Below are 17,461 nucleotides of genomic sequence, written 5' to 3'. Positions count from 1 at the left end.
TTCAGCCAAACTCCAAACATAACCAGACTATCTGAGATCACATTTATATTTCATCAATCTGCTTGCACATGGAAGAGGAAGAAAAAAATCAGAAAAAATACAAAGCAGCTTGGAGATGACAGTTCTCAAAACTCAAAAAAGTTACAATTAAAATTGCATTCGTTTGTATTTGATCAGAAAAGCGAAATAGCAACCCAGAAAACAAAGATCTACTTCATACAAAATTTTTTTTTACAAGATCAAATCACTGTGCTTAATGTACCATCAGCCCACAGATGTTGCCTGACCTGCTGAGTGCTTTGAGCATTTTTTACTTTTAGCACAGAGTTTTGACTTTTGACGAGAAAGTTTAATATGTCACTTTTATTATGTTATTTTACTACTAGTTTGTTATTTCATCATCTATCCCCATATTGGCACCTGAGAGAGACACAAAAAAAATCTAAATCCCGGCTCAATGAGAGAGGGGGAGAGAAAGAGAAACAATTGCAAAGAAACAGAAGGGTGGTGCAAAACACAAATAGCTGTAAGTCATTAGAATCTTTTTTTTGTAGACAAGCAGATCCAGTTAAGTCTGCACTTGTGTGTGTGCGTGCACGTGTATACATATTGTCATGTGAGAGTGCCTTTAAGAAATGGATGTTTAAGCAATGTACCTTTAAGAAATGCAGTGATGTCAGAGTGTGGGTAAAGCTGGGCTTTTAACTCAGCCATTTTGAAGTTTTTAGTTTCAGTTTGAGAGAGCAGCTGAAAAGTGCCTGGCTGGTTTGCTGAGAGCTGCAGGAAGGAAAAGAGCTGGTTTGATGATTTCTGCAAATCCAAAGACTATAAATATATTGAATGTGTGATGAACGGTATTTACCTTAATATCTTGCCCCTTTAAGAGGCTTGGAACCCTGGGGGAATCCGCCTCTGGCTACGCCCCCAGGAAACAGTATATAGGATAAGGCTCCATGTGGCGAGCACGCTTCTTTTGAATGCTGTCCTGTTCTCTGTATATTAAAGCCTTTGATTACCAACCTCGCTCTCGCGTCGTAATTGAGAGTGCCTCAGAATGTAACCTGTTGTGCTCCTATTTTTGAAGGTTTGAAGTCTTTTGGAGTTTTAAAAGAACAGTTTGCAGGATTGGGTAGTGTTGTATTATTTTTAGGGTTATCTTTGAAGTAAGGGGTGTTAAGAGATCCAATGTTTATTTTAAAAGGTTAAGTTGAGTTAATGGAATAAACATAGTTTTGTTTTAAAAACCACGTGTCCATAATTGTAATACCACACCTAGGGAACAAGCCGTGTGCTTCAAAAGTAACAATCCATTAAAGGGTTGGTTGAACTCCATGATATCAGGGGCTGGTTTAGCTCACAAGGCTAAATCACTGGCTTTTAAAGCAGACCAAGCAGGCCAGCAGCACGGTTCGATTCCCGTACCAGCCTCCCCGGACAGGCGCCGGAATGTGGCGACTAGGGGCTTTTCACAGTAACTTCATTGAAGCCTACTCGTGACAATAAGCGATTTTCATTTCATTTCATTTCATATTTATTATATACACACACACACACACACACACGCGTGCATGTACATGGCTTCTACTTGCCAGAAGTTCATAATAATACTTTTAGACACAAAGGGTTGAATTTCCAGTGTTGGGATGTCTCAGGATCTCTTTCAGCACTGTCTTTTAAATGACCAGAGAGACAGTTGTCAATTAAACAATGTTGATGTCTCCTTAGGGATGCAACTGTTTTAACAAGAGTAATGGATGTGCGGGCTCTGAGATAAGCCTCACTACCACCACCACCACCCCCAACCCCCTTGTGCCTTGAGGATGAAAAGTCGGGTCATGATACCCACCGGTTTCTTTAATTATAGATCTTCTCATGTGTTGAGGACGAATACATTTTTCATTCTGTAATGATGTGTATATATGTAGATAAGTAAAGGGTTAATTATTACGTCTCAGTGTAACACAACCACTCAAGGGCACCATTCATTCCCACTATAAATATGAGAACTCGGGAAATCTTGGGTACTTCTCACCGGGAGTTTCTAGACAGAGTGTAAGAGAGACAGATCACAGCATAGTTAATATTTGATAGAAGCAGCACGTGTAGTTTAAATTAGTTACTACTTTAATATAGATTACTTGACTACTAGTTATAGTTCTGTGGAGTGTGCAAACTCAATATTAATCAATCGTTATTCAATAAATCAGTTTTGCTTTAAGTCAGAGATTGGTGGTTTCTCCAGAATCACACCATCAGACCATTCTGGATTATGAAGCAAAGGGTAACGATATATTACCAAAAAGTAATATAACACATTCAATGCACAATTTCTAAGGCAGTAATGAGTGATGTGGCACCCTAAACATATACATGAACATATGAGGCACCGACAATATAACAAGGACATAAACGTATAAAAACAGTAACATATTCAGATACTACGACATTCTTCCACTTGTTCATCATCCGTCGCCCTCCTACTCTGGCATGACTATGATAATGACTTTGCATTATGTGATCTGGTTAAGATCATATTTTCAGTCAAACAATCTACAACGCAAGTAGTTTGATCAGTGGATTTTTTTCTTACATGGTGCACTGCAACATGGCGTGCTGTATTTTAAGGTTGGAGAGCTAACTGCACATCAGCTTCAGTACTGTGGTGTCAAAGTGCCATGGAACAGTTAGAGATAAGGCCAGGAAGGTTTATTTCAACTTATTTGGTTGTTCTGTGTTTTTTGAGCAATGATGCTGGAAAGTTTTGCAGTCTGAAATAAGGTAGCGAAAGATGGTAATTTAAAATCTCAATCTGTACAGTTTCAGATCCATGAGCGACATTGAATGAGGTCAAGCAGTAAATGGATCAGCTGCAGCTCTCCAGACAAAGCAAAAGTGGTCAGTGAATGAGGACATTATTAAAAAGTCCTTTCACTCCCTAATTGGGCAATCATACCACCTGCAATTCCTGGTCCCTGAAGTGCTGCACCATAGGGAACAAGCCTGAAAAATGGAGTTCAAAGTATTCATTCCCAGTCTAAAGTCATAGCCAAAGCAATCAAGAACACCAAATAAGAGTTGTTAAGATTTTATAGCACAGAAACACTTAAGCTACTCCAGTTGTAAAATGGTATCTCCAACAAAAAGGCTGTCTGACATTAACACTTTAATGTCTTTCCTTTTCAGGGGAAAGCCATGGAATTCACATCTAACCCTTCCTGGATTTCTCTACTTAAAAAGATAGCTTTCCATTCAGTTATAGCTAAAACAGATTTTTGCGATTTTCATTTTAATTTAGGAAACGCATTGTTGAAACAGAAATGTAATGCGAACACCATAGTGGGCAAACAAATGAAATGTGTAATGCTAGGTATCAGAGAAGCTTTGTGTAACTGAACACCAAACAAAACCAGGGGATCACAGGAGGAGCTGGTTTTTAAAACCATACATGGAAGGCATTTGCTTGTTTTTGAAGAATATCTATTTTCTGCAATACAGTTCTATGCTCCTCGATTTTAAAAGTCAGTCACTGAACAGATTATCATCTGTTGAAGCATTTGCGCCCAAAGAATGTCATACTAACTCTAAAACGTATGAAGGATTGTAGCTTGGCACAAATTGGAGCAAGTGAATCATGTACGCACCATGATCATGCAAAGACATCAAAACACATTTAAAGATGGTCAGGCTTTGAGAAATTTTCTCATGATAAAAACCATTTTTATTGAAACAGCAAAGTAACACATGCCACATAAAACAACAGTTTGTTTCCCATTAGGTCTCTCTACACATCTCTTTGAATAGATAGTTGATTAACCAAAGACTAAACGTATTCAGATAGCTGGTTAGGAAATAAATCAAGCAGAGTGCACAGATGAACAACCCTACCCATAGTGATCAAGCACATAATGAATGTAATCAATTGGCATGGCAAAAACAAATGTCAAATCAAAGACTGAAAAATGGTGCATTTCATTTTATGGTCTAAACCCAACTTTTGGGAATGCAGCATTGCTATGAGTTCGCCCCAAAAATACCTCGCTGTTCCAGGAGTGAATTCTCACTGCTAAAAAACCTCAGACTTATCTCATGAATGCAGCAAAGCAAGACTACTTGTTCCTACCCAACTGTATTATCAGGCATGAATCTAAGGCCACAGGCAGTCCAGTAAGTATGATTAGCGAGTTGGATTCTTGTTTAGACAAACTGTGTTTGAACCTCATGGTTGACTGGTATTGAAATTATAATACAGCATTGTCAAAAATAATATATCGTAATCCAATTTTCTTTCCATCAATAGGAATAAAAGTTGCTTGACTGGCATATGCCTGATGGATCCAATAAGGACAAAGCAATTTGAGAAACTTTTCACTAAAAACATAAACAAAACTGCAAACTTTAAAATGAAATCACACATTTCTTAAAAATGTAATTCACTAAAAAGCAAGCAACCAATCTCTCATCAAAATATGAAGTATTTTGAATAGCCAGGCTAGTTTAGAAATTCCAATTTGAGTGCGTGTCCAATCTAAATTTTTAACTTAAAAAGTATTGATTACATATTCGGCCGTAACATAATGAAAATTACCCAATGAATTGTCGTTCAAGTCCTTTGCTACACTCTCCCCACCCCCAACAACTTAACTTTTTGCTTCAAGACCTCAGCATGGATCAAAATTCTTTGTTTCTGTGGTAGTGTGGCCTCTTTAAAGGGGCAATACTTTGAGGGTCACGTGATGTGCACAGTCTGTGAGAATGGAGCCGGCGAACGTTAGACTATCAAGGGTTTAGGCAGGGCTCTGGCTGGTGGATTAGGTTTATTAGTTTGAGCATACGTAATTGTGGACATCAGTAGATTTCTGCAAGTTTAAAGTGGAGAAGAGGACCCTCTCATCCAAGAATATTTCTGAAAATCTTTGTGTCTCAGCATTTCAAAATAATCGGAGACTAAACTTTCAAAATTCCAATTCAGACAAGTGTAAACATGAAATATTAAAAAGATAGCAACCTGCACTTATATAGCACCATCCAGTCCATCGTGTCTTTCTGAAGTGCTGTCAATGTTGTAAGAAAGGCAAACATGGCAGTTAATTTGCACACCACTATCTTACACAAACAGCAATGAAATAAGTGACCAGATCATCGACTTTGAGGAATAAACCTTTGCCAAGACACCAAGAACACTTTGCCTATTCGCCTTCAAAGAATGTAATGAGATCTTTTACATCCACACAATCTTGGTAAACGTTTCACCTGAAAGGCAGAATAACCACATCCTCACTATTATGGACCTGCTCAACTTTTAACTTAGTTTTGTTTTGTTTATTGTCACATGTACCGAGGTACAGTGAAAAGTATTTTTCTACGAGCAGCTCAACAGATCATTAAGTACATGAAAAGAAAAGAAAAGAAAATACATAATAGGGCAACACAAGGTACACAATGTAACTACATAAACACCGGCATCGGGTGAAGCATACAGGAGTGTAGTGTTAATCAGGTCAGTCCATAAGAGGGTAGTTTACGAGTCTGGTAACAGCGAGGAAGAAGCTGCTTTTGTGTCTATTTGTGCGTGTTCTCAGACTTTTGTATCTCCTGCCCGATAGAAGAAGTTGGAAGAGTGAGTAAGCCGGGTGGGAGGGGCCTTTTATTATGCTGCCCACTTTCCAAAGGCAGCGGGAGGTGTAGATGGAGTCAATGGATGGGAGGCAGGTTCGTGTGATGGACTGGGCTGCGTTTACAACTCTTGGAAGTTTCTTGCAGTCTTCGGCCGAGCAATTGCCACACCAGGCTGTGATGCAGCCAGATAGGATGCTCTATGGTGCATCTGTAAAAGTTGGTAAGAGTTAATGCCGAATTTCCTTAATTTCCTGTGGAAGTATAGGCGCTGTTGTGCTTTCTTAGTGGTGGCCTCTACGTGGTTGACCAGGACAGATTTTTGGAGATGTGTACCTCTAGGAATTTGAAAAAGCTAACCATCTCCACCTTGGCCCCATTGATGCTGACAGGGGTGTGTACAGTACTTTGCTTCCTGAAGTCAACGACCAGCTCTCTAGCTTTGCCGGCATTGAGGGATAGATTGTTGTCGCTGCACCACTCCACTAGGTTTTCTATCTCCCTCCTGTATTCTGACTCATCTTTATTCGAGATCTGGCCCACTATGGACGTATCGTCAGCAAACGTATTGATGGAGTTGGAACCAAATTTTGTCACGCAGTCGTGTGTGTAGAGTAGGGGGCTAAGTGCGCAGCCTTGTGGGACCCCGTTATTGAGGACTATTGTGGAGGAGGTGCAGTGGCGTTGGACCACTGATTGTGGTCTGTGGATCAGAAAGTCGAGGATCCAGTTGCAAAGTGAGGAGCAAAGTCCTCGATTTTGGAGCTTTGAGATGACCTTGCTGGGATTATGGTGTTGAAGGCAGATTAGTAGTCAATAAATAGGAGCCTTATGTAGGAGTCCTTGTTGTCGAGATGCTCTAGTGCACCTACTGCACCTTTCATTAATAACATCTGGGATTATGTTTGCTGAGATTTAACAAGCAAAACCTTTTTTAAAAACATATAAATTTAAAATGCTTCTTCTTTTTCTTATTGGAAAAGTTACATTTTGTTTGTCCATGAAATTAAAATCTAGGTGGATGAATTTTGAATTGCTTTGGCTGGCATCAATGATAAACCGGTGACATTATCACCAAAGAACTTTAAATTCAATAATACATTTAAAGTTTTACATCTCAAGTATACCTTTTAAAAAATAAATTTAGAGTACCCAATTCATTTTTTCCAATTAAGGGCCAATTTAGCGTGGCCAATCCACCTTCCCTGCACATCTTTGGGTTATGGGGGCGATCCCAGGCAAACACGGGGAGAATGTACAAACTCCACACGAACAGTGACCCAGAGCCGGGATTGAACCTGGGACCTAGGTGACGTGAGACAGCAGTGCTAACCACTGTGCCATCGTGCTGCCCCAAGTATACTTTTTTTTTTATTTAGAGTGCCCAATTCTTTTTTTCCCCCAATTAAGGGCAATTTGGCGTGGCCAATACACCTTCCCTGCACTTCTGTGGGAGTGAGACCCACGTAGACATGGAGAGAATGTGCAAACTCCACATGGACCGTGACCCTGGTCCGGGATCAAACCCGTTCCTCAGCACAGTGAGGCAGCGCTGCTCCCCACTGCACCACCATGACGCTTTACATATCAAGTATACTTGTTGTCCATTCTTTTCCACTTGATTTTCCTCTTTAGTGGTCTCCTCCAACTCCATCTGCTTCCTGACTGACGCCACCAGCCTAACAGGCAAGATGCTTGTAAATATATTTTAAAATATCATTAAATGGTTTCTTCATTTTCCCAGGAATGCACAAGACTGCTCGTCCACCACCATGACAACCAAGAAGCTTCCTCCTGCTGCTTTCAATTACTTCACAAATTAATTTTCCTATTTGTTTGAACTCTGCTCTCCTCACTCCCTCTCCACTGCCTCAGCATTGCTTTACTTGCACCATATCACTCATTTGGGATCAGTCCCGATCTGCTGCCTCAAAGGGTTGCACCACAAACCTATATACTTTCAGTTCGACTCATTAGCCCCTTTCCCTGTCCCACTCCCAGGTGGGGGTCTACTTCTTTGTTTCATGAGTTGAGTTTATTGACATCCATCAGTCTCTTTAAAATGTACAACTGTGAGACCCAACATAGTAATCAACATGAAAGAAAATTGTATTGGAAAACAATCCATCACAAAAAAATTGAAGCAAAGAGTTGTATCAGTATAAACAAGGAGAGGAAGAAGAAGCCGAAACCGGCATTATTCACAGAAATGAATGAAGATCAAATGATTTGATGACGAATTCAGTCATGTGAATACAGTTTAATGACATGCAATAACAGAGACTGCGCATCCTGGAGTTGGGTGTAATACAGTAGTATGGATAGAGGATTGGTTTGCAGGCATTCTCAATTTGGCAGGCTGTGACTGGAGGAGCGCCACAAGGATCAGTGCTGGGGCTTCAACTATTTACAATCTATACTAATAACTCAAAAGAGATAGAGGATGCGATCCTCCAGCCATGCTATGCTGGAAAAGTAGCTTGCCGGCCATTGAAAGCCGGGAGACCCCGCTCCACAAACGGGGACGAGACAGAACGGCACTCGTGGGAGTCTCCAAGGGGCAGGGTGATGCCCTGGCACTGCTGGTTCCACCTGGGTACTCTGACAGTGCAGCCTGGCACCCTGGTAATGCCACCTGGGTGCCAGCCTGGCACTGCCAAGGTACCCAGGGTGGCACTGCCAGCTGGCAGGGGCACTGCCAGGGTGTCAGGTTGGCACTGCCAAAGTCTCACACACTGGCATTTTTTGCACACCCACCTATTGGGCTGGATTTGCACGGCGTGGGTATTGGGGGGTGGGCGGGGACCTCCCCATATTGTGTTCAGGCTGGGAAGAGGTTAGGGATTTTTTTCAGGGCCTTGGAGATCGGGGGGCCATTTAAAAATGGGAAGTTTCAACGAGTGGAGCTCCCACTGAAAAAAATGGAGCGGAGCGTTCCCCGTTCAGGCATATTATTCAAAGCGAGTCACCTTGAAGAGCCATGTGTTTCTGCGAGTGCCGGGAAACACGCGGCTAAACGCACTCGCCTGGGGACTTTGTTCCCTTTTGGGAGCGATGTATTCGAGTTTGCTGATAATACAAAGCTAGGTGGAAATGTCAGTTGCGAAACGGACACAGAGAGACTGCAAAGAAATGTAGGCAAGTTACATCAGTATGACAGACGGAATATAGTGTGAGGTTATTCACATTGCTTGTAAAAATACAAAAGTTTTTTTTTAAGTCATGACGTTGATGTTCACAGAGACTTTGGTTCTGCTCATTCAAGGAATGTAGAAAATTAACATGTAGGTACAGCAAGCAGTTAGGTAAGGAAATGTCATGCTGGCCTTTATTGCAAGGGGATTAGAATAAAGGATTAAATAAGTCTTGCTACAATTGTACAGGTCTTTACTGAGATCACACCTGGTTTCTATTTACAGTTTTGGTCTCCAAATTTAAGGAATGATATACTTGCATTGGAGGCAGTACACCAAAAGGTCCACTGGCTTGGTCACTGGGATGAGAGGGTTGTCCAATGATCAGAGGCTGAGTAAATTGGGCCTATAATCTCTAGAGTTGAGAAGAATTAGGTGACCGCATTGAAACATATTCTGCATATACTTGACAAGGTGGCCAATAAGAGATTTTTTCTCCTCGCTGAGGAATTGAGACATGGGAAATTTCTTACTCAAAGGGCTGTAAACCATTGGAGTTCTCTACCCCAGAGGGTTGTGGATGCACCTTTGCTGAATACATTTAAGGCAGGGATGGTCAGATTTTTGATCTCTCTGGGAAGCAAGAGATATAGGAAATTTGAGTTGCAGCTCAAGATTAGTTATGATCATAATGGAGTGTGCAGAATGCTCGATCACCATTATTGTCTACTCCTACTTCTTGTAGCTTACATGAAGGCAGAAAGGAACTACAATATAGAAACATGCTAATTCTCACACCTAACAGGGGCAGCAGGCAGATCTGTAGATTGATTATTTTTCCCCAAGATTATTGATCATATGACTGGATGTCTTCAAATTCATTGTAGTCATTAAGCATTCTGAACACCTGAGCTCACATGCATACTCGATGATCTGTAACCCAATATTGTCAATGAAAACACCGATTTCTTTCAGTGCTTCTTTTTCTCTTCGACAATTTAGTTGCTTTCTCAATGCCCCAAGGACATGGAAACAGATGACAAAATGGATAGACGGCATGTTTAATTAAAGGGGGGGGGGGGAATCATTCTTTTCCACCATCTGTCTCAACAGGCTGTCACAACAGGCACCAAGTCAGCCTGCAACATCTCCACTTCACAGCAGTAACTAAAGCTGCTTTTAGATTTCCCTTGAGTCGCAACATGAAAACGAACTCACCTATTATTTAAGGTCAGCAGCTCAGAAAACAAGATATTTAAACTGGCCCTTTCAAGGGCCAATAAATCCACCGTTCCAGCAGCAGTAACAACCTACATTTATATAACATCTTAAAAGTAGGAAATCATCCCAAGGCACTTAAAATTGTATTTATACAATGTTTTCACATAATAAAATGTCTCAAGGCACTTCACAGGAGTGTTACAAAGTAAAATCAGACATCAAGGCACGTAAGGACATATTCGGGCAGATGCTTGGTCAATGTAGAAGATTTTGAGTATCTAAAAGGAAGAAAGATGTAGCGAGGCAGAGATGCTTGGTGAGGGAACTATGGAGCTTATAATAATAATCGCTTATTGTCACAAGTAGGCTTCAATGAAGTTACTGTGAAAAGCCCCTAGTTGCCACATTCCAGCACCTGTTCGGGGAGGCCGGTACAGGAATTGAACCCGTGCTGCTGGCCTTGTTCTGCATTGCAAGCCAGCTATTTAGCCCACTGTGCTAAACCAGCCCCTGGTTAGGGCCTGGGCAGCTGCAAGCACGACCAGCAATGTTGGAATAATTAAAATCTGGATGTTTAAGAGGCCACAATTAAGAGTTGCATGGATAACTACAGAGATTATGGGGCTGGAGAAGTTTAGAGAAATAAGAGAATACAAAGGCCCTTCATAGAATCCCTACAATGCAGAAGGAGGCCAATCGGGCCATCGAGTCTGCACCGGCCCTTTGAAAGACCACTTCATCTAGGCCCAATCTTCTATGGTGCGAATGTGGTCAAAAGCTCATCTCCGGATCAAATATGACAAGATTACAAACAGTCTGACTCATTTTCAGACAACTGCCAGGGACTAGAACTGCGCTGGTTGCTAATCTTGCATCAACACAGCTCAGGAGGCCTTTCTTCCCGCTTTGTTTATGGCAGCTCATTTGAAAGGTTATTCCCATTCCCCCCATGTTCCCTCATAGCCCAGTTTGTGGTAGAGACTGAAGACTGTTGCTAATTGTGCTTTTACTTAATTTGCTCTGTTTAATCACCTTGCTCTAGAGTCGCCAGGTATCTTTATGATACCACCACGAGGTTCAAAGCCAAGTGCTGATCAATAAGTCAATACACCAGTTAGTAAGTTTCAAATCAAAACACATTTATTATACACACAGTCAATCACTACTCATGCATAAAACTCTACTTACTAGACTATCTCTAACACTAAAAGGCCTATACTTAGCTTTGGAAATGACCCACCAGGTCAGGGGAACAATGGCCTTTCGTTCGATTCTGAAGCTTGAGCAGGCTTCAAGCTGGTATGGACTAGTAGCTAGGAGCGTCTATCTCGTAGCGTGCGTTGACTGGAGACTTACTTGGTTTGTGCAGCTGCTAGGCAGGTCTCTCGTTGTTGAGGGCCACGGTCAATTGTTTCGAGCTGCTGAGAGACCCTGCTAAGAAGGACGAATTGAACTTGGGGGCTCTGTTTTATAGCCTCCAGGGGTTTTGCGCCATTTTGGGCGGACCCCGGACCTGGTCCCAATTAATTAGACCAAGTCCCAATCGCTTGAATCGATTTCTCCAATACTGGAGCTGTTCCCTGATCGCTGGGCGGTTCCTATGTGTCCGTTGGCCTTCCTTTGTCTTGGCTCCCGCTGGCGCCGGGGAGTCTGGTTTGGTCCCGATTGTTTTAATGTTTCCAATTGTTCTTGGGGATCGCTCATTAATATGCAGATGGTTGCTGGTTTCGGTTCTGTCTGGGTTTTTGCAAGTCATAATACACAGGAAACCTTGCACCTGCTCGTTTCCCTGTGCCTGACCAGTTTTCCCTGCATTCTTTGCGGGCCTCCATTTTGGAATTGGGAGGTGGCCACCCCAGGTGGCTACAAGACAATGGCTTCAGTCCTCCCAATATTAGTTTCTGATTACGTCACAAAGGGGCAGTATATAGATGAGAAGCAGACGTTTATGCAGCAGTAAGACAACATAAAGTCAAATGAAGAGATATTAAGAGAGGTAGCTAAAGATTTGGCACGGTGACAGTTTTGAAGGAAGATCTTGGAGGAGGAGAGAAAGGCAGAGATTTGGGGCCCAGTCAGCTGAAAGCACAGCCTGCAATGATGAGGCAAAGGCAGGAAGAATGCAGCAAAGACCAGAGTAAAAGACAAGAGAGCTCAAAGAGGTCAAGGTTTGGGATTAGGTGGTGCAGTAGAGTGTTTGTAGGGCGAAGGTATAATAGCCAGTCTAATTATGGGAACACGATGTGCTAATTAAGTCAAACCTGGTGCAGGACAGAACACAGTTGCAGAGTTTAGGATAAGCTGAACTTCATAGAGCATGAAGGATGTGATATCAATTAGGAGGGCATTGCAACAGTTGAGTCTAATAGATTCAAAGGCATGGATGAAAGCTTCAGCAGCTGGGATAACGGCAGAGACAGGTACAGTTATGGAGGGTCAGGGAAGAGATTTTTGTGGCTAATAATGGTTCAGCATAGGGCACTTTTGGCCCACTGGGTTTGCATCGACTCACTTGAAAAGCTTTTTTATATATACATGCATACATATATACATATCTAAATTTAAAGTGCCCAATTCATTTTTTCCAATTCAATAGGCGATTTAGATTGGCCAATCCACCAACTCTGCACATCTTTTCGGATTATGGGGGTGAGACTCACGCAGTCATGGGGAGCATGTTCAAACTCCATGCGGACATTGACCCAGGGCCAGGATCGAACCTGGATCCTCACTGCCAATAGGCAGCAGTGCTAACTACTGCACCATCGTGCTGCCCTCAAATTTCCTCTTAGCCTCCCTGCTACAATGAGGATAAATTAAGCTTCTTCATCCCATCAATGCAGCTGCAATCCCTCATGCCAGAATCATTTTAGTAAATCTCTCCCATACTATCTCCTCAACCTCCATGTCATTCCTGAAGTGTGATGCCCTAAAATGGAGGGAATACTCAAACTGGGAGGTCCTCTCTGCGATGGAGAAGCTGTGAGCTTGGAGTATCAGCTCAAGGTTGAAAAGAACATCAAAGCTGCGAATAGTCTGATTTAATTGAAGTCAATGATCAGAAAAGATGACAGAATTGGGGTGAGGGCAGAGTGCTTCTGGCAGGTCTCATTCATGTTTTGGTGTGGAATCATAGGAAATTACAACACATCACAGGTTGGATGGTAAACAAGAGTTTGACCAGAGGCAGGATGAGGTCGGGAAAGGTGGTGGACAAAATTAGGTGCCACTGGTGTGCACGTGGGAGCTGTTTCCATCTCTTTAGAAGATGTTGTCAGTTCAAGGGACATTATGGAGATGGGCGATCCCAGATTTAAAATTGATGGGGTAGAAAGAAAAGCCAATGTAAGTGCGTTAAATATGATCAAATAAAGAGACTATACCAAGCAACGGCATTCACATGGAGTCAGGCAACAGAGGAGGCTGTTCAAGTTAACTGTATCAAAGACTGCAGAAAATTCAAAGATGCTGGTAAAGGATAATGTGCCATCATCATATACACAGTACATTTAGCAATCACATCCAGATGCATCATGCTGATGCCAAGACTTGATAAATGCCAACTGATCAAACTGTCACAACGAACCTATGTACACTGAAACTAGCCAGTCACAGTGTAACCAATTTGTACAAAAGAATGACTGTACTATACCAATGAGATCACTCTCTCAACAGCTGACATCTAAACAAAATAAGGAGCTCAAAATAATCCTCAAAATTCTTAAAAACACAAACAATTTTTTTCTGACACACAATGCTGCCTACCTCAATAGCCCCGTAAAAAAATTGGAGATTTTTTAAAAATTCAGCTTCTAATATATCATACTTCACTAAGTAAGGAAGCACACATCATATTCTTTGGCATTCACCAAGACAACTGGTGACCAAAGTGCAAGTGTAGCACGGGCAGATTAGTAATGCAGTTTACCTGCTGGCCTGTGCCAATGCACCATGCCCCATTTGCAACTTTGTTTAATGATCCAGCTAATAATAGGAACTTACTGAGCATGGCATTGGTGGGTGAGGAAGGGGAGGAGAGAACTCTGGTCCTCCAAGATAACAAATTTGGTGAATGCGGGCCATATATTTGTTGTGACGCGACGTGTCTCAACATTCCTGGTAGTTGTAGCTGCTACATGAAACCAGGACAAAAGCAAAATACCATGGATACTGGGAATCTGAAATAAAAACAGAAAATGCTGGAAACACTCAGCATGTTAGGTAGCATCTGTGGAGAGAGAAACAGAGTTAATGTTTCAGGTGAAAAGTCATTCCTGTGAAATGTTAACTCTTTCTCTCTCTGCAGATGCAGCCTTATCTGCTAGGTATTCCCAGCATTTCTTGCTTTTTTGTAAAAGAAACAAGGGATTCGTTTGAGAGACAATAGATTTTTTTCCACTCCTCAGAGCAACTCTTCAAAAGTGTTGTACAACAATATAGGCACCATACATACCATGCCACATAGCATCATTTAGCTATACATCACATAGTTAACAAGATCCATCATGTGGGGTTTCCAATTTCTGCAATGTGAATTTCAAAATCATTTCATCTTGAAACTAAATGGTTGGAGTAAAACAAAAACACATGCTGATACATTCTAAAGAAACTCATTCCATTCCCAGACTTTACAGATTAAAATCAAAGGTTGGTGAACAAAACATGAAGCACAACATTTGGAGGGATTTACCTGCTTAAAATGATGTTGTAACAAAGGAACAGAATTTTCCAACTGCACCTTCTCAGTATTCTTAAGGCAGCAGTGAAAAGCGATCCTTCGCATCGTGTCCCAGGAAAGCAACTTTAAGTACGCACATCACAGTCTGGCAGTGACTACTTTTTTTCTGAAGTCCTTTGATCCAAACTGAATGTGAAGCAGTTTGTTCATCTTTCAATATTCAACAGAACGATGCAAATTTACTACTTACACCCTCCTAATCCAGTCTGTCACGGGATTGGTTAGTGCTCTGACCCAAAAGACTCCACAGGGTTATTCAGATGTCAACATTAGTTTCCAACACATAACTGAACACCAATACAGCAAGACATTACTGATAAGCTTTGGCTCATCAGGAGATTGCCTGGCTCCTGCTAATCCCATTATTTTATTTGTCATTTGGATATCAAACATACACTACAACCCACGACAACCCAGTAAAGTACATCAGCGCAAGACAAATAAACGTCAATTTTTTTCGATAATTTATAAAGACCCTGCTGTAAGTTGGCAAATAAAGTAAAAGGTAATTCACAAACAGTCATTCCAGTAACTACCAGACTTCTTTTTGGAGGTCACAAATTGTTTTTTGACTTTGAAGTTGTGTTATTAAATAAGCCTAATGAACACTGGTAAACATTGTAAGGGTTACAAGGCACTTTGAGTAGAAACAACATTTGTTTTTAGGATTAAATAAATCAAAATCTATTGCTATTCCATTTCTAACGTTTTACAATTGTTTGTGGATTGTATTTTGTAATCCTGTCTGTATCTTTCAACATCTCTTGTAAAGGGGTCTTGGCCACGAGTAATTAATTAACCACATAAATCTTATAGTTATAAATAGCGACAAATTTTAAAATGAATTCTAAAAGACAATTCCTCCTTCTTTCACAAGCCCAAGCAACAAGAATCAATCAGATCCAATCCCCATTACATTATTTCCAAAACAACATAAAGTTGTGCTTGAAAATCATTACTTTTAAGTCCGTATTTCAAGTTTGTCTGTTTATTTCCAGTCGTGAAAGATGCTGAAAAGTATTCCCTCTTGCAGTAGAAATCTACAATCTTGTTCCCCCACTGAACAACAATCTTTTCACTGCCCCTCATTCTGACAAGTGGTCATCTCAGCCAGTAACCACCACCCCACTGCCCTCTCAAATAAACAGGCTGACGTGTGCAATTCCTCAACAGCCAGAGATTTAAGCAAAAAGAAACTGAGGTTTAAATGTGCAATAATTGACAAACTTTTCACAAGGGAAGAGTGTAAGTATGAAAATGTTTAGCTTTGACAGACAAAGGAAACAGGAAATGATCGGTAATTCATCCCCAAGTAGAGATTATTGGCTCCTTCACCCAAATAAGCACACCTTTCACCCTGACTGAATCAGACACAACACATGCATCTTTTAGCCCCAACCCAAGGACAACTTGCACGACCCACTACACCAAAATCACAAAGTTAACCCTTCATAACAGCCTCTTCACTATCATGTTCATCCAAAATTGTAATGTGCCAATTTTTAGACGTTTTTGCAAGGTTATGGTGTAACAATTGAAACTCTTTAAAAAATATTCAATTAGGCAGACAGTGGAAGTTTCCTGGACTTTCCAGTATTCCTTACGTCAAATTATCTCAATATTCATTTGGAATCATGAAGTTCTATAATCACACCATGTGAAGAAAGTATTTTGCTTTTTTCTATTCATTGCTGGGACTCGATAATTTGTTGTTCATCCCTAAACGATGGTGGTGAGACACCTTGGACCGCTGCAGTCCATCTGGTGTGAGTACTGTTACAATCTGCTGTTCATACTGGACAAATCAGACACCAGAGTGAAACCTGCCTTGATAGATCCTAACTTTATTTTCCAGAAACCATAGAGGTCAGTCACTGAACACATTCGCAAAAGTCTGCCATGCAGTATAGGGTGGGGGAAGGGAAGAGAGAGATGAGAGAGAGAGAGAGAGAGGAGGAGGCCGATGTACTGGTCTTTGCTTCCCTGATAGCCCAGAGACAGATTCCGTTATGTTGGAGGGACTCGGAGCCGCTGAAGGCAGAGGTTTGGGTAAACGACCTAGCAGAATTCCTGCATAAAGATAATCAAGTTTACTCTGCGGGGTTTGGTAGAAGGGTTCACTCGGAGGGGGAAACCTTTCATCCATTTCTTCAAGAAGAGGGAGAAGTGAGGAGCCATCAAGGGGGTGGGGGTGGTGGTTGTAAGGGGGGGGGGGGGGGGGGGGGGAGGCCCCAGTTGCTGGTATGGTGTTAGAAGGGCTGGAGGGTTGGGGTGGGTTGATGTGATGGCCTTTTGTTACTCTGGTCGGTCTGTTAATACTTTTTATATTTTGTTGAATAGCCTGAAATAAAAATATTTTTTTTTTACAAGTCTGCCAGTGTACGTTTAGCACAAAGAATGAAACATTTATCAAACAAGAAAAAGGAATGACATTACACTAGACAAAACTGTTTCAATACAAACAGTGGAAAACGATTCAAACTCACACTGTTGTAAAATCTCATGAAAAATGTGTGTATACAAACAGGCCTTTCAAACTTCCAAGCACCAATCTCACAAAATCTCAAAAATCAAATTAGAACCATATTCCACCTTGCTTAAATATAAATATAAATTAAATTTTAAAGTTATACATTGTTCCTGACAGAACACTCAGTGCTATTGTGAAGCGAGTTCCAGGATTTTATTCCGGCGACAGCGAAGGAACGGCAATACAATTCCAAGTCAGGTGTGTGATTGAAAGTGGAATTTGCAG

General features: G+C 41.3%; 1 protein-coding gene across 3 annotated transcripts in view; it reads right to left on the bottom strand.

The window, feature by feature from the left end:
* LOC119966295 (tensin-3-like) overlaps nt 1-17,461 on the bottom strand; it is a 533,488-nt gene that overhangs the window by 471,066 nt on the left and 44,961 nt on the right. The window contains exon 1 of one of the 3 annotated variants that reach the window (XM_038797766.1): nt 14,659-14,839. The exons of the other annotated variants lie outside the window; for them this stretch is intronic. Coding sequence (XP_038653694.1) covers nt 14,659-14,751 — 93 coding nt within the window. The 5' untranslated portion in view covers nt 14,752-14,839. Of the gene's footprint in view, nt 1-14,658; nt 14,840-17,461 lie in introns of those variants that run through there. 3 annotated transcript variants of the gene reach the window in all.

The sequence above is a fragment of the Scyliorhinus canicula genome, chromosome 5, assembly GCF_902713615.1.
Source record: "Scyliorhinus canicula chromosome 5, sScyCan1.1, whole genome shotgun sequence".
In the NCBI taxonomy this organism is placed as follows: domain Eukaryota; kingdom Metazoa; phylum Chordata; class Chondrichthyes; order Carcharhiniformes; family Scyliorhinidae; genus Scyliorhinus; species Scyliorhinus canicula.
Note: the sequence above shows the minus strand (reverse complement) of the source record. Positions and strands in the feature narration are given on the sequence as shown.